Source organism: Hypanus sabinus, chromosome 9 (genome assembly GCF_030144855.1).
Source record: "Hypanus sabinus isolate sHypSab1 chromosome 9, sHypSab1.hap1, whole genome shotgun sequence".
Lineage (NCBI taxonomy): Eukaryota > Metazoa > Chordata > Chondrichthyes > Myliobatiformes > Dasyatidae > Hypanus > Hypanus sabinus.
In genome coordinates this window covers 22,746,807-22,771,156 of record NC_082714.1, presented here as the reverse complement: position 1 = coordinate 22,771,156, position 24,350 = coordinate 22,746,807, and the positions used below count along the sequence as shown (strand labels likewise).

Sequence of the window (24,350 nt, the reverse complement as noted above, 5' to 3'; positions counted from 1 at the left end):
TCTGTCCCATATCCGATCATAGACTGCTAGCTTAATTTGCTGCTATGAACTGTCCCCAGTCTGTGGTAGAACGGAAGGAGTGGCAAGAGGAACAGGAGAATAAGATAGAACTAGCAGAATTGGGTGCTCAATGGTGAATGCAATAATCCACAGGAAGCCTACAGTTGAGGAGCTAAGAATGCAGAGGATTTTGAAACTGCTAGAGATTAGAGAGACAGAAAGTGAGAGAGAAAAGCCCAAGGAGGCAGCTGAAGGCAAGGTGATAATTTTATGATGAAAACATTGCTAGAATAACATCCAATAAAATTTTGTGCAAATTAAGGTAAAGGAAACAAAATTTTGAACAACGTCAAGCACGTTAGAACTTGGAAGGTTGAAGCTCTATCATAGACTCGTGAGAATAAGCCTTTATTGCTGGGAACAAAGGAGAATGAGAGGGGCAATGTTATAAAAATGTTTAAAATTATGAATGGCATACAGTGCATACTAACAGTCTTTGCCCCAGATAGGTAAAGGTCAGAGCTAGTGGGCATAGATTTAGGGTGGAAGTGGAAATATTTAAAAGGGACCTGAAGAGCGACTTTTATCACGCAGAGGGTGGTGAGTAAATGAAAAGAGCTGCCAGGAGCAGAGCTTGAGGCAGGTGCAGTAGTATCTTTTCAGAAGCACTTAGATAGGTACATGATGGGAAGGGGCTTAGAGAGAAATTCAGACTCTTGGGGGGGGGGGTGAGGGTGGGGGGGTTGCCAAAGAGTCTGTATCAATTCTGAATTGCTTCACGACTTTGAGAGCACTGTACCATAGAATCCATTGATAAAGGAATGGATAGTGATTCAGTTGCAGATATGTTGTGGCAGGGATAGAGATGAGGAGGTTATGAAGGCAAGTTTTGATGATGAGTGTTGCCCTAGTTAAGTCTTCCCTGGCCCTGGTGAGCTCCAGAACCTGGGCCTCTGTACCTATTTCTGCAACTGAATTCCTCAACTTCCTAACCAGAAGATCACAATCTGTGTGGATTGGAAATAATATCTCCACCTTGCTGACAAGCAACACTGGCGCACCTCAAGGATGTATGCTTAACCCACTGCTCTACTCTCTCTACGTGCATAACTGTGTGGCTAGGAATAGCTCAAATGTCACATATAAACTTACTGATGATACTACCACTGAATTTCAGATGGTGACGAGAGATCTTACAGAAGCAAGATACAGTTGCAAAAAAAGTTAGTGAACCCTTTACAATTATCTGGTTTTCTGCATTAATTACTTATAAAATATGATCTGATCTTCATCTAAGGCTACATCCACACTACGCCGGATAAATCCGTAACCAAAGCTTTTTCTCTTCGTTTTTACCCTCCATCCACACTAAAACAGCGTTTTCGTCTCCTGAAACTGGAGCTTTCCAGGGTGGATATTTTTGAAAACGCTGCTCGGGCAGATCAGTGTGGACGGGATCACTGGAGAAATCTGAAAACGCTGTCAGACGGCAGCGTGCTATTTCATTGTTTTCTTGAACGCAACCTAACAATTTCAGAACAGATGGCAACGAAACTGAAGCCAAAAGAGTTAGAAATGTACTCACCAAATACTTTGACCCGTAACTTACTGAATAAATAAGTATACTCACTTTGCCCGGTTTTCTGTCCTTGCTCGTATGAAGGTGGTTTACCTATTTATGCAAGTACTTCTCTGACAATAGATGTGTAACAGCCTAATGTACCATTGTATGGAAATACAAGATAACACTGATGCAGACATGTTTTATTAATGCAACAGAGTTAGTCAGTTTTTCAATGTTCGTCGTCAGCCGGGTCAATCTGTCCGTGAACTCCCTGTCAGTTGCCACCATACACTCCAGTATTTGTTTTTTTTAGTTTTAAGTTCTCCTGCGCGAGAGCCAACAGCTGCTCGTCGTTTTAAGTTTTTCTAATCTGTAACTGAACAAACACGCACTTTCACACCGAGATTCGACACCAAACACGTCGCTTGTTTTCGGTAGATGTGTCCTGCGCATGTGCAGGAGAAGGAGATTAGCCGAAATCTCCGTTTCAATGTGGATAGAGGTATTTTCAAAAACGCACAGTGTGGATGCCTATCGTTTTTACGCGAAACTGGCGTTTTCAAAATTATCCGGTCTAGTGTGGATGTAGCCCAAGTCACAATAGTAGACAAACCTAAACTGCCTAAACTATTAACACATAAACAATTGTACTTCCCATGTCTTTCTTGAACACATTGTTTAATCATTCACAGTCCAGGCTGGAAAAAGTTTATGAACCCTTGTATTTAATAACTGGAGAATTTCCTTTAGCAGCAATAACCTCCATCAAACATTTCCTGTAGCTGCTGATCCATCCCTACTGAAAAATATAGTGGAGGTGGCATCAGCAGTAGGGGTGAGAAATCTGGTTAGTATGGATGGGAAAAATGAATGCTGCTAAATACAGAGAGATTGTGGATAAAAACCTGCTATCCTGTGCCAGAAAGCTTAAAATGGGAAGGAAATTCATCTTTCGGTAGGACAATGACCCAAAGCACACTGCCAGAGCAGCCATAAAGAAAATGGAAGTTCTTGTGGCCCAGTCAGAGTCCTGACCTTAACCCAATTGTACGTCTCTGGCAAGACCTCAAAATTGCTGTCCACTGCCGCTCCTCAACTAACCAGGCACAGCTTGAATAATTTAGAACATATAGAACATAGAATAGTACAGCACAGTACAGGCCCTTCAGCCCACAATGTTGTGCCGACCCTTAAACCCTGCCTCCCATATATCCCCCCACCTTATATTCCTCCATATACCTGTCTAGTAGTCTCCTAAATTTCATTAGTGTAGCTGCCTCCACCACAGACTCAGGCAGTGCATTCCACGCACCAGCCACTCTATGAGTAAAAAACCTTCCTCTATTATCCCCATCGAACTTCCCACCCCTTACCTTAAAGCCATGTCCTCTTGTGTTGAGTAGTGGTGCCTTGGAGAAGAGGTCCACTCTATCTATTCCTCTTAATATCTTGTATACCTCTATCAGGTCTCCTTTCATCCTCCTTCTCTCCAGACAGTAAAGCCCTAGCTCCCTTAATCTCTGATCATAATGCATACTCTCTAAACCAGGCAGCATCCTGGTAAATCTCCTCTGTACCCTTTCCAATGCTTCCACATCCTTCCTATAGTGAGGCGACCAGAACTGGACACAATACTCCAAGTGTGGCCTAACCAGAGTTTTATAGAGCTGCATCATTACCTTGCAACTCTTAAACTCTATCCCTTGACTTATGAAAGCTAATACCCCATAAGCTTTAAACAACACACACAAAATGCTGGTGGAACACAGCAGACCAGGCAGCATCTATAGGGAGAAGCACTGTTGATGTTTCGGGCCAAGACCCTTCATCAGAACTAACTGAAAGGAAAGATACTAAGAGATTTGAAAATAGGAGGAGGAGGGGGAAATGCGAAATGATAGGAGAAGACCGGAGGGGGTGGGGTGAAGCTGAGAGCTGGAAAGGTGATTGGCAAAAGTGATATAGAGCTGGAGAAGGGAGGCCTAGGGAGAAAGAAAGGGGGAGGGGAGCACCAGAGGGAGATGGAGAACAGGCAGAGAGAGAAAAAAAACAAACAACTAAGTATGTCAGGGATGGGGTAAGAAGGGGAGGAGGGGCATTAACAGAAGTTAGAGAAGTCAATGTTCTTGCCATCAAGTTAGAGGCTACCCAGCCGGTATATAAGGTGCTGTTCCTCCAACCCGAGTGTGGCTTCATCTTGACAGTAGAGGAGACCATGGATAGACATATCAGAATGGGAATGGGACGTGGAACTAAAATGTGTGGCCACTGGGAGATCCTGCTTTCTCTGGCGGACAGAGCGTAGCTGTTCAGCGAAACGGTCTCCCAGTCTGCGTTGGGTCTCACCAATATATAAAAGGCCACACCGGGAGCACTGGACGCAGTATACCACACCAGCCGACTCAGAGGTGAAGTGTCGCCTCACCTGGAAGGACTGTCTGGGGCCCTGAATGGTGGTGAGGGAGGAAGTGTAAGGGCAGCTGTAGCACTTGCTCCACTCACAAGGATACGTGCCGGGGGGAGATCGGTGGGAAGGGATGGGGGGGGGGGGCCAAGTGGACAAGGAAGTTGCGTAGGGAGTGATCCCTATGGAAAGCAGAAGGGGGGGGGGGAGGGAAAGATGTGCTTGGTAGTGGGGTGGTAGGTGAGGACAAGGGGAACCCTATCCCGAGTGGGGTGATGGGCGGATGGGGTGAGGGCAGATGTGCGGGAAATGGGAGAGATGCGTTTGAGGGCAGAGTTGATGGTGGAAGAAGGGAAGCCCCTTTGTTTAAAAAAGGAAGACATCTCCTTCGTCCTGGAATGAAAAGCTTCATCCTGAGAGCAGATGCGGTGGAGACAGAGGAATTGTGAGAAGGGGATAGCATTTTTGCGAGAGACAGGGTGGGAAGAGGAATAGTCCAGGTAGCTGTGAGAGTCTGTAGGCTTATAGTAGATATCAGTAGATAAGCCATCTCCAGAGATGAAGACAGAAAGATCAAGAAAGGGGAGGGAGGTGTCGGAAATGGACCAGGTAAAATTGAGGGCAGGGTGAAAGTTGGAGGCAAAGTTAATGAAGTCAACGAGGCTCAGCATGCGTGCAGGAGGCAGCGCCAATGCAGTCGTCGATGTAGCGAAGGAAAAGAGGGCGACAGATACCCGTATAGACTTGGAACATGGACTGTTCCACAAAGCCAACAAAAAGGCAGGCATTACTGGGACCCATACGGGTGCTCATGGCTACACCTTTGGTTTGGAGGAAGTGGGAGGAGCCAAAGGAGAAATTATTGAGAGTAAGAACTAATTCCACTAGACAGAGGAGAGTGGTGGTAGAGGGGAATTGGTTAGGACTGGAATCCAAAAAGAAGCGAAGAGCTTTGAGACCTTCCTGGTGGGGAATGGAGGTATATAGGGACTGGATGTCCATGATGAAAATAAGACGGTGAGGGCCAGGGAACTTAAAATCATTGAAAAAGTTCAAAGCATGAGAAGTGTCACGAACATAGGTGGGAAGAGATTGAACAACGGGGGATAAAACAGTGTCAAGGTATGCAGAAATGAGTTTGGTGGGGCAAGAGCAAGCTGAGACAATAGATCTACCTGGACAGGCAGGTTTGTGAATCTTGGGTAGGAGGTAGAAACGGGAAGTGCGGGGTGTGGGAACTATGAGGTTGGTGGCAGTGGATGGGAGATCCCCAGAGCTGATAAAGTTGGTGATGGTATAAGTGACAGTGGCCTGGTGCTCCTTAGTGGGGTCATGATCAAGGGGTAAATAAGAGGAGGTATCAGAGAGTTGTCGCTGTGTCTCGGCCAGGTAGAGGTCAGTACACCAGACAACAACAGCTCCCCCCTTTATAGTGAGGTTGGGACTGGTGCAGAGGGAGCGGAGAGCAGAGTGTTCGGAAGGAGTGAGGTTGGAATTGGAACAGGGTGTGGTGAAGTCAAGACAGTTGATGTCCCGTCAGCAATTAGCAATAAAGAGATCCAGAGCAGGCAGAAGACTAGAGCGGGGTGTCCATGATGAGGAGGAGAGTTGAAGACGGGAGAAGGGGTCATCAGTGGGGTTGGGAGAGTCCTTGTCAAAGAAGCAAGCTCGGAGACGGAACCGGCGGAAGAAGAGTTCAGCGTCATGGCATACGCGGAACTCACTGAGGTGTAGGCGAAGGGGGACAAAGGTAAGGCCTTTACTGAGGACAGAGCGCTCTGCCTCAGAGAGTTGAAGGTCGGAGGGAATGGTAAAGACCCGGCACGGATGAAAGATGGGATCGGGGGGTGGGTGGGGGGGAGGCTGGTAGTGTCAGTGGAGAGGGAAGGGTTGGGGTGAGAGGAAGATGGAGCCTCTGAGGGCCCAGGAGCTGACAATAGGAACTGAGGGAGAGGGAATTGCAGAGTGGTGGTGGGGAAAGGGGAGATGGGAGTCACAATCACAGCATGTGAAGAGCCAGCCTGGAGTTGCAGTCAGTGGTTGTGCAATCGCTTTGAAGCTGTCCATGGTCGTTGGAACCCGCGTTGATGGTGCTGGAGTCCGGGTTTTCAATATGCCTTGGGTTGCTGGGGCAGCCGAGATCATAAGCTTTCTTAACTACCCTATCTACCTGTGAGGCAACTTTCAGGGATCTGTGGACATGTACCCCCAGATCCCTCTGCTCCTCCACACTACCATTTACTTTGTACTCTGCCTTGGAGTTTGTCCTTCCAAAGTGTACCACCTCACACTTCTCTGGGTTGAACTCCATCTGCCACTTCTCAGCCCACTTCTGCATCCTATCAATGTCTCTCTGCAATCTTTGACAATCCTCTACACTATCTACAACACCACCAACCTTTGTGTCGTCTGCAAACTTGCCAACCCCACCCTTCTACCCCCACATCCAGGTTGTTAATAAAAATCACAAAAAGTAGAGGTCCCAGAACAGATCCTTGTGGGACACCACTAGTCACAACCCTCCAATCTGAATGTACTCCCTCCACCACGACCCTCTGCTTTCTGCAGGCAAACTAAGTCTGAATCCACCTGGCCAAACTTCCCTGGATCCCATGCCTTCTGACTTTCTGAATAAGCCTACCGTGTGGAACCGGAGAAATCCTATTTACAATGAGAAATCCAACACATTGTGCAAAACTAATAGAGACTTATCCAAAGACTACTGGCTGTAATATTTGTCAGAGGAGTTTCAACTGACTCCTGAACAAAGGTGGATGAATACTTTTGAACTGCTGACATTCTGGTTTTTGGTTTTTTACTTTATCATGCTTTACAATTTTCCCTGTTTTATGGGCTCTACTGTGAACAGATGAGCATGTTATTCACAAATAAAAATTCTCAGACATTGATCAAAATCTCTGGTTGTAATACTCATTGATGTGAAAAAAGGGTTATGGGGCTGAATATTTTTTCACGGCACTGCATAGCAAATCCAAATGTCAATAAGCTCTCACTTTTAGTTGTTTTGTTGAAGGAGTTGGTTAAGAGTAATTCCCCTGCACAAATTGCTAATAGCCCTGGGAGATAACATGTTCACCTGTTAAAAGAAACAAGTCTCAAATTACACAGATTGTCTAAAATGGTGGACCTCTGACATTGCAGCATTCTCTCTGTAATGCAGATATTACAAACAATATGTACCAAGCTCCCACAAAGTGCCAGTTAGGGTTCTGAGAGAGTTAAACATGGAGTAGGGTTATCTCATAACTTGTCTGCAAATTTATGTACACTTGAAAGAATGCCTCATGCTTTGAAAACACAGCACATCTGTCAGCACACCACTCCAAACTTAGCAAACTGGGGGTGTCTCCTGCCTAGATTTTTCTGAGCAGAGAAATGAATCTGTAATCTTAATGAAGAGGAAATACGCGATTGACAATTTCTACTCATCACAATACTGGGCATCGGGCAAGCATGGGTTAACCAGGAGTAGAGGGGTCAAGAATGGTGCTAATTAGATTTGGAAACGCAAAACAAACTAGATGTTTGCTGAGCATTTCCACCAGTTTTTTGTTTTTATTTCACAAGTTGAGCATCCGCAGTTTTTTTTAAAATTAGTAGTAAATGTATTATTGGCAAATGTATTAAGAAGACATTGTATTTACTTCCTTAAGTTCTAATACTGCATGAACGGAGATGTCTCCTTCCAATCATACTGACATCTTTCCTATAGGCAAGTGACCAAAACGGCACACAATGCTCCAAATTAGGCCTCACCAATGCCTTATACAACTTCATAACATCCCAATTCCTATATTCGATATTTAGATTTATGAAGGGGGTGGGGGGGGGTTGTCTGTGTCCGTCTGTCCTTAACTCTTGGTGGATTCATGAAGGCCAATATGCCAAAAGCTTTCTTTACAACCCTATCTACCTGTGACGCCACTTTCAAGGAATTATGGATCTGTATTTTCAGATCCCTCTGTTCTACCTCACTCCTCAGTCCTCTACCATTCATCATACAAGTCCTAACCTAATTTGTCCTCCTGAAGTGCAACACCTCATGCTTGTCTGCATTAAATTCTATCTGCCATTTTTCCAGCGGATCCAGATCCTGCTCCAAACTTTGAGTCTCCCTCCCAATCCCACCAATCCTGTAAACTTGGTCTCATCCCGCAAATTTGCTTATCCAGTTTACCACTATTCAGATCACTGATATAGATGACAAACAAAAACTGTCACAGCATCGATCCATGTGTCACAAGTCTCCAGTCAGAGAAGCAGCCATCAACTACCACACTCCAGCACCTCCCGTTTATTACTTCAACTTGAATGCCAAGTGACTGAACCTTGCTGACCAACCTCGCTGACCAACCTCCTAATGCTTGTCAAAGGCCTTGTTAAAATCCATGTAGAAAACATCAACTGCCTTGCCTTCATCAACTTTCCTAGTAACTTCTTCAAACAGCTATAAAATTAGTAGATATGACCTACCACTTACAAAGCCATATGGACTAACCCTCTCTAATCAGTCCCCGAATATCCAAATACTTAAACTTCCAGTCCTTTAGAATACCTTCCAATGCCTTACCCACTACTGATGTCAGGCTTCAACAGCCTATAATTCGTGGCTTATCTTAGAGCCCTTCTTAAACAGAACAACATTAGCTTTCCTCCAGTGCTCTGGCACCTCACCTGTGGCTAAGGACATTTTAAATATCTCTGCTAAGGCCCTTCAATTTCTGCACTAGACTCCCACGGGGTCCAAGGAAACATATTGTCAGCCCCTAAAGTTTTATCCACTCTAACTTTCCTGAAGGCAGCAAATACCTGCTCCTCTGTAATCTGTATACCTTTCATGCCCTCACTGTTGCTTTGCTTCACTTCTATAGAATGTGTCTTTCTCACAAATAAATACAGATGCAAAAAAAAAATCTATTTAAGATCTCCCCCATCTCTTTCAGCTCCATGCATAGGTGACTACTCTAATCTTCCAGAGCACCAATTTTATTCTTAATTTATCTGTAGACGCCTTGGGATTCTCCTTCACCTTGTCTGCTGGAGCAACCTCATGCCCTCCTGATTTTTGAGTGTTCGCTTGCATTACTTTTACTCAAGTACATCATTTGCTCCTTCCTGCTTATATCTGCCGTGCACCTCCTTTTTCTTAAGCAGGGCTTCAATCTCTCTCAAAAATCAGGGTCCCTAAACCTGTTACCCTTGTCTTTTATTCTCACAGGACCATACAAACTCTGTGCTCTTAAAATTTCACTTTTGAAGGCTTAGAAAGTACACTTTGCCTGAAAACATTCTGTCCCAATCCACAACTGCCCGATCCTTCCTGATACCATAAAAAATTTGCCTTTCTCCGATTTATGATCTCAACACGAGAACTAAACCTATCTTTCTCAAATGTTCAAAGGTTAATTTTATTAGCGAAGTATGCAGAATACAACTCTTGAGATTCATCTCTTCTCCAGATAGCTGTAAAGTACAGACAACCACACAGGAGGTTGAAAGAAGACATCAATACCCTCCCCACAGGAAAATATAAAGCAAACAATGACATACAAATCGCAAGCACCCCCAGCAGATCACCCAAACCCAGAGCCTGCCAATCCACAAGAAGAAAGAATGGGCGAGAACTTGGAAAAAACATAGAACTGTAAGAAGCCAATATGAACTACAGTCCAATCAATAAATATAAGAATTTCGATAACATCTCTGAGAGCATTGGGCCCCAGCAACCCTCCGACAGCACCAACTCGAACCAGTGACCACTCCGAGGGCAGCAACAAGAACCGTCAATCGTACTGACTATAGGGATTATGATCACTAGTTGCAAAGTGTTCCCCTACACAGACTTCTCTCCCCTGCCATTTCATTCCCTAACAGGAGATCCAATATTGAACTTTCTCTTAGATTGGACCTAGTCCCAGTCACCTCTTTCATGGCCATGGAATCTCGAGTCCATCCCCCTAACTATTGAGTGTCCTATCACTAACGCTCTGCCTGACTTTACCATTCTTTTCTGAACCTAAGAGCCAGCCACACTGATACGATTGTGCCCTAAAAGGTCACTCCCCCCATCAGTATCCAAAGGGGTATACTTGTTGCTGAGGGAATAGTCTCAGGGGAACCCTGCACCGACCGTTTACTCCCCTTACTACTTCAGGTGGTCATACATCTACTATCTGAAGGTTGCACCTCGGTAAAGTCTCATCTATGATGTTTACAGCCTCCAGGATGATGCTAAGTATATCTAGCTCCAGTTCCTTGACCTTGTCAGTCAGCACCTTGAAGTCAGGTGCATTTCCCACAGGTGTAGTCATCAGGGAGACAATCAGGTACCCTGCAATCCTTTAACTGACCAGGAGGAGCATTCCACTGCCTCAACTATCATCCTGCCTACTCTAACTTCTCAAGCTTAAGTTCTAACCTGTGCCCTCAATTTCCAGCAACATCCTTGTGAATGTTTCCTCCTCCTCTCCAGCTTAATCTCGTTCTTCCCGAAGAATAGGAGACAATATTCCAGGTGTGGTCTCACCAACATCTTGTAAAACGTCATCCCATCCCTTGTATTCAGCTCTTCAGCTCATGAAGGCAAACTTGCCACACATCTTGTTCACCATTGTCTATCTTGACCACACGGGAATTACAGAATTGTACCCCAGGGGTACCTCTATGTCCCTGCATTCTACATCATTCCCGTGGGTCCTGTCATTCACTGGGTTGGTCCTGTCCTGGTTTAATTTGCCAAAATGCATCACTTTACACGTACCAGTTAAATACTATCTCCCATTCCGTGGCCCACTTTCTCAGTTGAACTCTTCGTCAACTTTCTTCACTGTACAAGATCTCACCAATTTTTTGTGTCATCTTTAAACTTACTAATCAGGCTCGCTGCTTTCCCATCCAGTGTTAAAATACATGAAAAACAGAGGACTTAGCACCAGTACACCACTGGTCAGAGACCACATCTGTTGAATCAGAATTGCAGATAGCATCTAAAGTGTGAAGACAGCACTTAAATCACCCAATGATTCAACAGTGAAGACGAACTGACCCAGTGCCAGAAAATGAAGTTGACACAGTGAGCCAAACGGCCTGCCTCCACACTGCCAGTCTAGACAAGACAAAGGTACAAGGAGAATGTACGGAAATACGTTTTTAGATGCAGTGGCTATGATCTGGAACTCATTGTGTAAAGGTTCCTTCAGGAAATAAGCACAAGCCTCGAGAGCCAAAGACCCATTTAGACACTGGTACAACCCTACGTGCATATAAAGAATCCCCATGACCGGATGAAGGCGCTTGGCCGGAAAATGCTTTTTATTAAATTTCTTTCCGTGCCGCCTGACCTGCAACATGTGTGTTGCGTCTTATTTTGAAATGCCACGGGCATGAATTATTGCAAGTACAATAACCGATTTTTTTTTTAAAGCGTGCAGATGCTAGAATCGTTAAGAGGAACAGAAAATGCTAGAAAGTCTCAGCAGGTCAGGCAGCATCGCTGGAGAGAGGACCTCAGATAAGCCTGGAGCGTTTAACACTGCAGGTGCTGGAAATTTCCAGCGACAGATAAAGGACAGGAGGTACCCAGCCAGTCTGGCAGCAGCAATGGACTTCTCAGGTCGAGACCCTTATCTAGTCTGGGGCAGGCTCTGAACATTTTCCGGCTGTAAGAACCGAATCAGCACCCTCAGCGAGCAACATGCTCCGAGGCCAGCGGCGGCGCCGGGCAGATTCACACCGCTCGCAGTGAATGGGAAACTCTCACCAGCCTCCGTCCGTCTCCAAGTCTCCGACTGAAGCTCCACCGAGCAGCACCGACGAGAGCAGAAGCCTCAACGCCCACGACCCCATGGCCGCTGTCGGTGAGCGCCGGCTGCAGACTCGGTCCCCCTCCCCTCGCATCCGAACGGTATTCTTCCGCCCGCGTTCGAACAGCTGGCTCGCTCGGCATTCTGGGAATTGTAGTCCAGGTGCTGCCGGCAGGTAGCATTCGGACTCTGCCCGAAACATCGACTGTTTATTCCCCCCCCCCCAATTACTTGCTGAGGTTTCCAGCATATCTTGTGCGTGTTGTTCAAGATTTACAGCATCTGCTGAATCTCAAGTGCTTTTTTTTTGTGACTGTCCCCATAGTCCAGCTTCTCTTCCTTTATGTGATACAATCACGTCTACAAAATTTGCCTTTGGTTTGGCTCAGCTGCACGGGTAGTTGTTCCCTTCATTTGCATTTTAGACAATTGCCTTTTATTCCAGAAGTATTTATAATGAAAATCCCATTTCAAAAGACCAGTGATAGAACATATTTACTCATTTATGGGTGATTCATCATTTAGGGGTACTTTTGACAACTTGAAATTCTGAAAAATGAAATTTTTTGAAACTTTTTAAATGTTATAACCTTTATTTTAGGCTCTGGAATGAATACCAAATTCTGGCATTCATCAACCTTTAAGAGAACTTTTATACTTTAGGGTGTTTTTGCAGGGTTTTCAAGGATGAGTGTCATCACCATAGTATTGAAATACTGAGTTTAATTTAAAATTAATTGAGAAACAAAGATTTTGAAATCAATCCTGCAAATAAAAACCATACCCTTTAGTAAATTTGTTTTAAATCATTTTAAGTACATTCAGAATATATTTTTGAGACACATTTTCTTATGCATGTCAATATTTTCCTCGGCTAAACAACAAAACACTTGTTTGCTAATTAGGCTATTGGAATATTAACCCTTTTTGACAGAAAGCTCAGTTTGGCATCAAAGCACTTGATGCCAGCAAATGTGTTCAGGCCAATATATCTATACAAAACTTTGTTTCCCATCAAAATATGCACTGTGATAGTAATGACAAAATACTTTTGACATTGACAAACAATGGTTTTAGTTTAACATTAACTCTGAGAAAACCTATGTCCAACTATTACAATTAATTGCAACACCTACAATTAAAACACATCCATATTATTATCTATTTATCCGCACTATTTATCAAAATTCTATGAGCTCCCAGTTTTTAAGGCAGGCAGCTGGAGTACTTTGTTTTAAAAGCATCCATGTGAAACATGAACATAGGTAGCCCAGCTAAACTAAGCATTGTCTAGACCAGGCATGGGCAAACTACGGCCCGGGGGCCATATGCGGCCCGTTAAGCTTTTTAATCCGGCCCGCAGAACTTGATGAAGTTATATTAATAAACCTTGTTAACGTTTTTTCCCTGCAATTCTGGCATTTTCCCAATAGATGATGCACTCTATATACATTGACCTTTGTTGAGGTGCAGCATATTACTCCACATTTGTGCTTTACTCTGTGACCTTGTGGCGACCAATTTCCTGGCACATCCGAACCGGCTCACAATTAGCCAGCGTTCCGGCTAAGGGAGATAGACTGCGGGGATTTGCGAGCACAGAGCTTTGGAGCCTCTGCGCCACGGGGGGCAGGTTGAGGGAGGCTTAAAAGTGAGGCTGGGGATTTCGAATAAAGTTGTTTCCTTCGACTGCAGTTACCGACTCTGTGTCGTAATTTTAGCGCTGCGTGTAGAACATCGCTACAACCTCTCACCCCTTCTGTAAAGATGAGTGGGGCTAAGAAAAGAAAAGTGGATAGAGAATGTCGGGTATTTAATAAGGAGTGGACAACTAAATATTTTTTTACCAAACACCGATCAACTGCTATATGCCTGATATGCCAAGAGACTGTGGCGGTTTTTAAAGAATATAATATCCCATGATATTTTATTTTCTCTTATGAGTTGTATTACCAAAACACTCCGTCTATCTGCTCCTGGTCCGGCCCCCCTGTCAAATTTTAGAACCCTTTGTGGCCCACAAGTCAAAAAGTTTGCCTACCCCTGGTCTAGACTGTTTAAGAAAAAAAAATGCTCACAATCTGCCTAACTCTGGAATAAGCATCAACTCAAATTTCAAACAGATTATAGAGATCATTATTTTTCAACTGTCCATAAGAGAGAACCCTCTTTTTTAACACTGACGAAACATTTACTCAATCCTCTACACACTTTTTTATCAGTAATATTTATGAAACATTCACAGAAATCTCAACAACTCTGAAAAAGCAACACTTGAGATTTAAAGCACGTACTTATAGTCTCCATTAGTGCATAGGTGAAGCCGCAGAAGGATGGAGGTCATGCTGTTCTTGTTGCTGGCCTACTGGAGACACGGGTGGAGTATTCTCAGATAAAAAAAAGTTTGTACTGCCTGTCTTATCAGTAGTCCTTTTGCTTCTTTGATTAACTCTCCACCATTGTTCCTTCAGTCTCCAGTCATACTTTGGTACTTGCGAGATCTTAATTTTTCCTGCCTCTGTCCTGTTGTATCTTTCTAGGTCCTGCTGACATTTCACTGAATCTTCTTTAATTGTGTCTCTGTATTTTTTTAATTGGTCTGCTGGTGATTTTGGGCCACTTTGAGAACGTTACAGCCAGTTGTGTGATGGCAATGACATTTCTCACTTTTTAAAAGAAAAGTTGGCTAGGTCTCAACACAGGCCAACTCAACCACATAGCTAGCTTATAAATGTAATTTAAATATACAGAAATAAAGTGAAGTTATTTATTTCTCTCTCAGTCAAAGCAGCCAAATAGTAACTTGTTTGATAAGGACATGAAATAAGCACACTCTCAGATCAGGAGGTACAAGTCTTCAAATTACTTGCATTTCTGGTCATCAAAATGTCAGACTTCTGCCATGACAGCCACATGCTCCCCTGTCACTTCTCATTGTCATGGCAACCAAACCAGCAGTTGTTTGAAAAAACTTGATTTGTCTCCAAAATATGTTGCGTATTGGTAATGACAGCAGTGTTGGAGACAACGGCTTTTTGTCATTAAAATCTACAACTTGAAAAAAAATAACCCACCTGAATTTGGCATGTATTTAAAAAGTTCTTGTGATGAAACAGAAACTAAAAGTTTCATGAATTTAGTACTTATTACTACTTTATATTGAAGACAGTTACAGAGTCTGGGTGATAGTGAAATTCTGCTACTTTCAAGTTTTTTACTCACTTAAAAATTAGGAAAATATTATTTATGAAGCATACTGAAAAAATTTAGAGTTACTATCACCTAATTTTTAAAATTACAGTTCTTGTTTTTGTAAAAACTATTTTTTTCTTGAAAATCTATCCCAGGGACAGAACAGTTACCCTAATTAAAGTATCATGCTTATGTTGGAGTATTCATTGTTTAATTGGGCACTGAAGGCTGGAATTTGAGTCATTGGTACAATTATGCGGCATGATAATAGGCTGGGACTTATGAAATTTCTTGTAAAGTAACTGTCTCTGCTGAACTGCCATCTTACCCTCTGCCTTAAATACAAGGATTCTGCTGCCCCTGATCTCCAAGTGCAAGAAATTTTGAATTTTCACAGCCCTCTTAGAAAAGAAACATCCCTTCACCTCAGCCTTTAATGGATGCCTCCTTATTCTCCCAACCTCAGCTACAGCAAAAGGTGCTCACGCTGTGGCCTCCTCTACAATGGCAAGATCAAACAAAGCTTCCCCCCTCCCCCACCCCACCCATCTTAACTGCGTTTTACGGCACGTATTGGTGATGAAGAAAAATAAAATAAAATGTAAGAAGTAGTGCAGAAAGAGAGCAAAAGGTGAAGTAATGTTCATTAGTACACCCCACCGGTCAATACACTGTCCATGCCAATTCCTTGTGCTCTGATCTTCTGACTTAACCTTTTGTTGGGCAACTTGATGGACATCTTCTTAACATCTGAACATATCCGCTGTGTCCCCCTCTAGACTCTGGTCAAAACATCCTCAAAAAACCACTTACAAATCTGTCATTTACACCTTCTTCACAAAGCCATGGTGCCTGTGCATGGTTAGATCACGAATCTGCTGCTGTAACTTCTTTAATTACACAGTACCAGATCTAAAATAGCCTGCCCCTTGGTGGGTTCCTTGTGATATTTCAATAGGAAACCATCCCAATTAAACTCTGTGAATTTGCCCTCGAGGCTCCCCTGCCAATTTGATTTGTCTGACCTGTATGATAATTAAAATCACTGATGATTACTGCAGTGCCATCCTCACCTGCTTCATCTCCATCCCTGCAATGCGGTACATTTCCCTTGCTTGCTCAGGTTTCCATGTACTGAAATTATTCCCTGTGCTTCCATCCGTTCCATTGCCTTTATCTCCAAACTTGCCATGAGCTCTGACCTAGCAAATGAATGTCTTTGTACGTCCTGTCCCAGCAAGTCTTGTCTGCTCTGCATCTCCATTCTCGCTAATTAACACTGCCAATGTAGCCCTTAGCCTCCTCAATTTAAAACCGCTGTGCTCGTGTTCAAATTGCTTTGAAGTCCTCAATCCATAATATTTATGTAACTTTTTAGAAAAATTAGTCCTCTCTTTATCCCTTATGACTTTTGCTACAGTTCTGCTCCCATTTTACCCCAGCAGTAAGCAGAGGTATGTATCATCCCAGTTCTATTTTCTGTAATACCCACTCTCAATCAAAAGAATTGCTTCTATATTCTTTAGAAGCTTCTTAAAATCTCAAGGAGATTTCAAGGTTCAAGTACATTTATTATCAAAGAATGTGTAAATTACACAACCTTGAGATTTGCTTGCTCACTGGTAGCCACAAAGCAAGATATCAGAAAGAACCCAATTAAAGAAAAAAAACAATAAAAATAAAAGACCAACACTCAGAAAAGGTATTTTTAGTGATGTTTTTAGTCAGATTTCTTAGCTTTTTGACTACCAAAAAGCTGTTGCGCACGTTCAGGCAGTGATGCAGCCAGTCAGGATGCTCTCAATTGTGCCCCAGTACAAAGTCCTTACGATTTGGGGGCTCATATCAAACTTCTTCAACCGTGTGAGGTGAAAGAGGCGCTGTTGTGCTTTTCTCATCTCACAGCCGGAATGTACAGACCACATAGCCTGGCTCCATTCCTCCTGTAGTCCACAATCAGCTCTTCCGTTTTTGTGACATTGAATGAGAGGTAGCTTTCTTGACACCACTGTGCCAGGGTGATGACTTCTTCTCTGTAGGCTGCCTCATTATTATTTGAAGTTAGGCCAATGTAGTATTGTCAGCAAATTTAATTAGCAGATTGGAGCTGTGGGTGGTGACACAGTCGTGGGTATACAGAGAGTAAAGGAGGGGGGCTTAGGACACAGCCCTGATGGGCACCTGTGTTGAGGGTCAGGGGGAGAGGAGAGGGAGCCCACTCTTACCATCTGCTAGCGATCTGCATGTGCATGGTCTTTATCTCTCCATTCCCCACCTGTCAAAATGCTCCTTAAACATGTGCCCCTTTATCATAAACTTGCTAAAAGCTGACCAGACAAATAACTTTTATGTAAGGGCCATGGTGTTGTGCTTAGTATTTGCAAGCTTAGCAAGTTCACAAGCCCAACTCTGTGTTATAGTCTTGCAACGGACTTCTGGTTTCAATGCAGTGTGAATCATGTTCTCCATTTGAATTGTCTCTTGATTCTCAGATTCTCACTTGTAACACTATCTCAGCATATTCCTTTCCCTCTTTGTTAGATATATTGGTTATGTCCAAAGGGGAGAAAATGGCTGGAATCGCTTTGCACTTTAGTGCTGGGGTGTTTACTAGGTTTATCAGAAAACAAACCTACAAAAAATTAGGATAAAACAGTGAAAAGGAAACTGCCAATATTTATGAAAAGTTATCTACCAGAAAACCCAATAATAGCTCCTTACTCATTTCTTGTCCAGTACGAACTCCTGGCAGCCCCGATCTCTCTAACTGAGGGTGATGAGCTCCTTTTTATTCAGCACTAGGACACACCATCTTCAATTACCAACAAAGTGAAGTTAAGACTACACATGAATTAGAATATAACGCTCCCCACAATGTTAGTAAATAAACAAAATAATCAGAAGTATCCACCTTAAATACAGTCCACAAACAATTTATACACATTTACACAACCCCATTACTTCCTTAGAGGTTTGCAATGATTTGGCATGACATCTGATGATGAGTCAGGGTTGAGCCTGTATGCTGTGTCTTAGCTGTCGAGATAAACCAGCAGGGCAGTATGATGTGGAGAGCAAGCTATTGCTCATGTAGCTAACTCCCCCTCTCCAAGCATCTGACAAACCCAAAGGAATGGCACTAGTTTGGTACCAGCGGCGTCGCTCGAGTTGCCGGTCAGCGTTGAACTCAATGTAGGACTGCCTTAGGGACTCCAGCTCCAGAACTTTTCCCTCGGGATTTACTCCCGAAGCCTTTCCCCATGAGTGGGTATAACCACAAGGCAGTGGAGGTTTGAGATCAGAGTTGTCCTTCTCCTAGAGGAGCTGCCAGCCATGGCTGACGAGCCCCATCTGCCCTAAGTGACTGATTTTAAGGCACCAGTAACCTGCCTTTGTCCCTTCTACTAGATGTAAAAACAGTTACGTCAGGCTTAGTTGCTAAGCCACACATGAAGGCCAGGAGCTGGACCTGGTTGTTAGAGGCTATTTGAGTTGCTCACCATTGGGACCATTTAGTAGGTAGTGGGAGCTTGTCCCCACTACCTCCCTTGGCTACAACAACGTTAAAGAACTGGCTTGACATCTGAACCTTTGACAAACCTTTATAGAAGTGTGGTGGAGAGTATATTGACTAGTGGCATCACTGTCTGGTTTGGAAACACCAATGCCCGTGAATGGAAGATCCTACAAGAAGTAGTGCATCATGGGTAAAGCCCTCCCCACCAATGAGTACATCTGCATGGAGCAACAGGGGCCCCCGTCACACAGGACCAGCTCTCTTTTATCTGCTGCCATTCGGAGGGAGGTAGAGGAGCCTCCGAACTCACACCACTAGGTTCAGGAACAGTTATTACTCCTCAACCATCAGGCTCTTGAACCAAAGTGGATAACTTCATTTGCCCCATCATTGAACTGTACCCACAACCTATGGGCTCACTCTTAAGGGTTCTTCATCTCATGTTGTCAATATGTATAGCCTATCTTATTATTATTTTCTTTTTGTATTTCCACAGTTTGTTGTCTTTTGCATACTGGTTGTCTGCCCTGTTAGTTGGTCTTTCATTGATTCTGTTATGGTTATTGGATTTATTGAGTATGTCCACAAGAAAATGTATTTCAGGATTGTATATGGTGATGTATCTGTACTTTGATAATAAATTTACTTTGAACTTTGAAATTGGTTTATTATTGTTACATGTACAGAGGTACCGTAGCAGACTTGTCTTCCATACCGTCCAAACCAATCAATTCATTGCAAAGCTGCTTTGACAGAGTACAAGATAAAACAATTACAGAGTGCAGAATAGAGTATTATGCACAGAGAGGATGCGGTGCTGGTAGTCAGTAAAGTGCATGGTCACAACAGCATAGTTCGCGAGGTAAAGAGTCCATCTTAAAGGATTAGGTAAACAAGGACGCAATATTCATGGTCGTCCTGACCAAGGTAAACATTGAATAGTCTATTGTGGTACTGTTCTTTTCGTAAAGTTTGATTCCGGTTATTCAAGATTCCTTTTTCCACTGTTAATGTTTTCAACATTGAATGCATGTTGGCATAAGAGCTAAGTGCCCAAGTCTGGTACTCAGGTGTCTTTGTACGTTTGAAATGTCTTCTTAGATTAGGAGAACAAGTCATGATTTAATGTGTAATATTGGAACGTGCAGCACAAATAAGTTATTAAAGGAATGTTTACAACTGCCTGTTGTTATTGTGTTAGTATGTCTCTCTTTTCTCTAACAGTGACTGTGATACCATTTTCTTCCCAGTTAATTGTTAATCATCACAGTGACTGTCATCAGGTTAATTGTTGGTGCTGCAAAATGAGGCAGGAAGTGTTTCATTCACCATTTCTCTGAGAAAGCCACTTGCGAAGGCTTCATCAGTCTAATCAGTCCAGCAAGTGTTTTCTGAACCTCTTTGTGACAAATAATGTCACTACTGCAGAACCTGTTTTATTCTTATTAATGTGGCCAGAGAGCCTGAAGACACACTTTTGGACAATTTAAGCACAGATTGAAAAGATCAATCTGGCCCTGTTGGTGAGGAATGAGATTCAGTCCTTTGCAAGGGGGGACATAGGATCAGGAGAAGTAGAGTCTGTGTGGATAGAACTGAGGAACAGTAAGGGCAAAAGGACCCTAATGGGTGTTGTCTACAGGCCACCAAACAGTAGCATGGATATTGGGTGCAAGTTGAACATTGGCATGTGGCAAAGGTAATGTTGCAGTAGTTATGGGGGATTTCAACATGCAGGTGAACTGGGAGAATCAGGTTGGTGCTGGACCACAGGATAGGGAGTTTGTAGAGTGCCTACGGGATGCATTCTTGGAACAGCTTGTACGAGAGCCGACCAGGGACAAGACTATTCTGGATTTAGTGTTATGTAATGAACAGGATTTGATAAGCGATCTCGCAGTAAAGGAGCCATCAAGAGGTAGTGATCACAATATGTTAAGCTTTAACTGCAACTTGAGAAGGATAAGGGCAGCTCGGAGGTGTCGGTGTTGCAGATGAACTATGGAGTCATGAGGGAGGAGCTGGCCAAAGTTGACTGGACGGATAGCCTAGCAGAAAAGACAGTGGAACAGCAATGGCAGGTATTCTTGGGAATAATGCACAAGGTGCAAATCAGTTCATCCCCCAGAGAAGGAAGGATTCAAAGGGGGGAAAGGGGCCACAGTGGTTGACAAAGGAAGTCAGAGATTGCATAGCATTACAAAAAAGGAAATATGACAGAGCTAAGGTGAGTGGGAGGACAGATGATTGGGAAGTTTTTAAGGAATAACAGAACTTAACTAAAAAGACAATACGGGGAGGAAAAAATGAGGTACGAACGCAAGCTAGCCAGGAATATAAAGGAAGATAGCAAAAGCTTTTTTAGGTATGTGAAGAGAAAGAAGATAGTTAAGAACAATGTTGGGCCCTTGAAGAATGAATTGGGTGAAATTGTTATGGGAAACAGAGAAATGGCAGAAGAATTTAATGAGTACTTTAGATCTGTTTTCACTAAGGAAGACACAAGCAATCTCCCAGATGTATGGATGGGCCAAGGACATAGGGTAACAGAGGAAATGAATCGGATTGACATTCGGAAGGAGACGGTGATGAGAAGACTGATGGGACTGAAGGCTGACAAATCCCCAGGTCCAGATGGTCTGCACCCTAGAGTACTAAAGGAGGTGGCCCTGGAAATTGCGGATGCATTGGTAATCATTTTCCAATGTTCCTTAGATTCAGGATCAGTTCCTGAGGATTGGAGAATGGCTAATGTTATCCCACTTTTTAAGAAAGGAGGGAGGGAGAAAACAGAGAACTATCGACTTGTCAGCCTGACATCGGTGGTGGGAAAGATGCTAGAGTCCATTATTAAGGATGAAATAGTGGCATATCTAGATAGCAGTGATAGGATTGGGCCGAGCCAGCATGTAAATCATGCTTGACTAATCTGTTGGAGTCTTTCGAGGATGTAACCAGGAAGTTAGACAAGGGAGATCCAGTGGATGTAGTGTACCTCGATTTTCAGAAGGCATTTGATAAGGTCCCACATAGAAGGTTGGTGGGTAAAATCAAAGCTCAGGGCATCGGGGGGAAGGCATTGACATGGATAGAAAACTGGTTGGCAGATAGAAAGCAAAGGGTAGCGGTGAATGGGTGTTTCTCGGAATGGCAGGTAGTGACTAGTGGGGTGCCACAGGGCTCGGTATTGGGACCACAGCTGTTTACCATTTATGTTAACGATTTGGATGGAGGCATAAAAAATAACATCAGCAAATTTGCTGATGATACTAAGCTGGGTGGCAGTGTGACATGTGATGAGGATGTTAGGAGAATTCAGGGTGACTTGGATAGGCTGGGTGAGTGGGCAGATACTTGGCAGATGGCGTTTAATGTGAATAAGTGTGAGGTTATCCACTTTGGGAGTAAGAACAGGAAGGCAGATTATTATCTGAACGGTGTAGAGTTGGGTAAGGGAGAAATACAAAGAGACGTTGGAGTCCTTGTTCATCAGTCACTGAAGGTGAATGAGCAAGTGCAGCAGGCAGTGAAGAAGGCTAATGGAATGTTGGCCTTTATTACAAAGGGAATTGAGTACAAGAGCAAGGAAATCCTCTTGCATTTGTACAGAGCCCTGGTGAGACCACACCTGGAGTATTCTGTATAGTTTTGGTCTCCAGGGTTAAGGAAGGACATCCTGGCTGTAGAGGAAGTGCAGCGTAGATTCACGAGGTTAATTCCTGGGATGTCTGGACTGTCTTACGCAGAGAGGTTAGAGAGACTGGGCTTGTACATGCTGGAATTAAGGAGATTGAGAGGGGATCTGATTAAAACATGTAAGATTAATAAGGGATTGGACAAGATAGAGGCAGAAAATATGTTCCAGATGCTGGGAGAGTCCAGTACCAGAGGGCATGGTTTGAGAATAAGGGGTAGGTCATTTAGGACAGAGTTAAGGAAAAACTTCTTCTCCCAGAGAGTTGTGGGGGTCTGGAATGCACTGCCTCGGAAGGCAGTGGAGGCCAATTCTCTGGATGCTTTCAAGAAGGAGCTAGATAGGTATCTTATGGATGGGGGAATCAAGGGATATGGGGACAAGGCAGGAACTGGGTATTGATAGTAATTGATCAGCCATTATCTCAAAATGATGGTGCAGGCTCGAAGGGCTGAATGGTCTACTTCTGCACCTATTGTCTATTGTCTATATCAAGGTGCTGGGGCCAGAGGCGAGGGAAGTCCCTTTGGCCTTTCTGGGTTTGGGATTTTACCAGATTTTTTCCTCAAAAATATATGGTACTATTCTCACCAGAAATTCAGCCCTTGATACGTCTTGACACTCAGTTGGAGACAGTGTTACTGCTTTGTTCTAATTGACATTGCCTGATGTTGGAACAAAGTCTAAAACACAACAGGTCCTGATGCACTTTCACCATTTATATTCTACAATAAATCAGCCTGAGCTTCTGAGTCATGAGGAGTGCAATACCCATCTCTCACATTTATCTCTTTGCATACCCCTGTGGCCTCTTCAATAGTTCTTCCAGAATTTTGGAGAGTAGGTGGGGTGGGGGAGGAGTGATGTTTCCACTAATTGGAGTGTCTGGAACCAGGGATCATAGTCTCATAGTAACAGGTTATACGTTCAGATCTGAGAAGAGAATAAATTTCCTCACCAAGAAGAAAAGAAAAGCTTACGAAAGGTTCAGAAAAACTAGGTAGTGATAGAGATCTAGAAGATTATAAGGCCAGCAGGAAGGAGGAAGGAGTTTGAGAATGAAATTAGGAGAGCCAGAAGGGACCATGGGAAGGTCTTGGTGGACAGGATTAAGGAAAACCCCGAGTATGTGAAGAGCAAGAGGATAAGACATGAGAGGATAGGACCAATCATGCGTGGCAGTGGAAAAGTGTGTATGGAACCAGAGGAGATAGCAGAGATATTTAGTGAATACTTCACTTCAGTATTCACTATGGAAAAGGATCTTGGCAATTGTAATGATGACTTGCAGCAGATTGAAAAGCTTGAGCATGTAGATATTAAGAAAGAGGATGTGCTGGAGCTTCTGGAAAGCATCAAATTGGATAAGTCAGCGGGACTGGATGAGATGTACCCCGTGCTACTCTCCCGAGGCGGGAGATTGCTGAGCCTCTGGCGATGATCTTTGTATCATCAATGGGAACGGGAGAAGTTCTGGAGGATTGGAGGGTTGCGGATGTTGTTCCTTTATTCAAGAAAGGGAGTAGAGGTAGCCCAGAAAATTATAGACCAGTGAGTCTTACTTCACTGGTTGGTAAGTTGATGAAGAAGATCCTGAGAGGCAGGATTTATGAACATTTGGAGAGACATAATATGATTAGGAATAGTCATCATGGCTTTGTCAAGGGCAGGTTGTGGCTTAGAGCCTGATTGAATTTTTTGAGGATGTGACTAAACACATTGATGAAGGCAGGGCAGTAGATGTAATGTATATGGATTTCAGCAAGGCATTTGATAAGGTACCCCATGCAAGGCTTATTGAGAAAGTATGGAGGCATGGGACCCAAGGGGACATTGCTTTGTGGACCAGAATTGGCTTGCCCACAGAAGGCAAAGAGTGGCTATAAATGGGTCATATTCTGCATGGAGTTCAGCGACAAGTGGTGTGCCTCAGGGATCTGTTCTGTGACCCCTTCTCTTCATGATTTTTGTAAATGACCTGGATGAGGAAGTGGAGGGATGGGTTATTAAATTTTCTGATGACAGAAAAGTTGGGGGTGTTGTGGATAGTGTGGAGGGCTGTCAAAGTTTACAGTGGGACATCAATTGGATGCAAAACTGGGATGAGAAGTGGCAGATGGAGTTCAACCCAGATGAATGTGAAGTGGTTCATTTTG

At 43.6% G+C, this 24,350-nt stretch overlaps 1 protein-coding gene across 3 annotated transcripts in view; it reads right to left on the bottom strand.

Moving 5' to 3' along the window:
- Positions 1–11,900, bottom strand: part of jmjd8 (jumonji domain containing 8) — a 30,753-nt gene extending 18,853 nt beyond the window's left edge. For all 3 annotated transcript variants that reach the window (XM_059979238.1, XM_059979240.1, XM_059979241.1), the window contains exon 1: positions 11,749–11,900. In XM_059979238.1, the coding sequence (XP_059835221.1) occupies positions 11,749–11,885 (137 nt within the window). In that variant the 5' untranslated portion in view covers positions 11,886–11,900. The remainder of the gene's footprint in view (positions 1–11,748) is intronic.
- Positions 11,901–24,350: the final 12,450 nt, after the last annotated feature.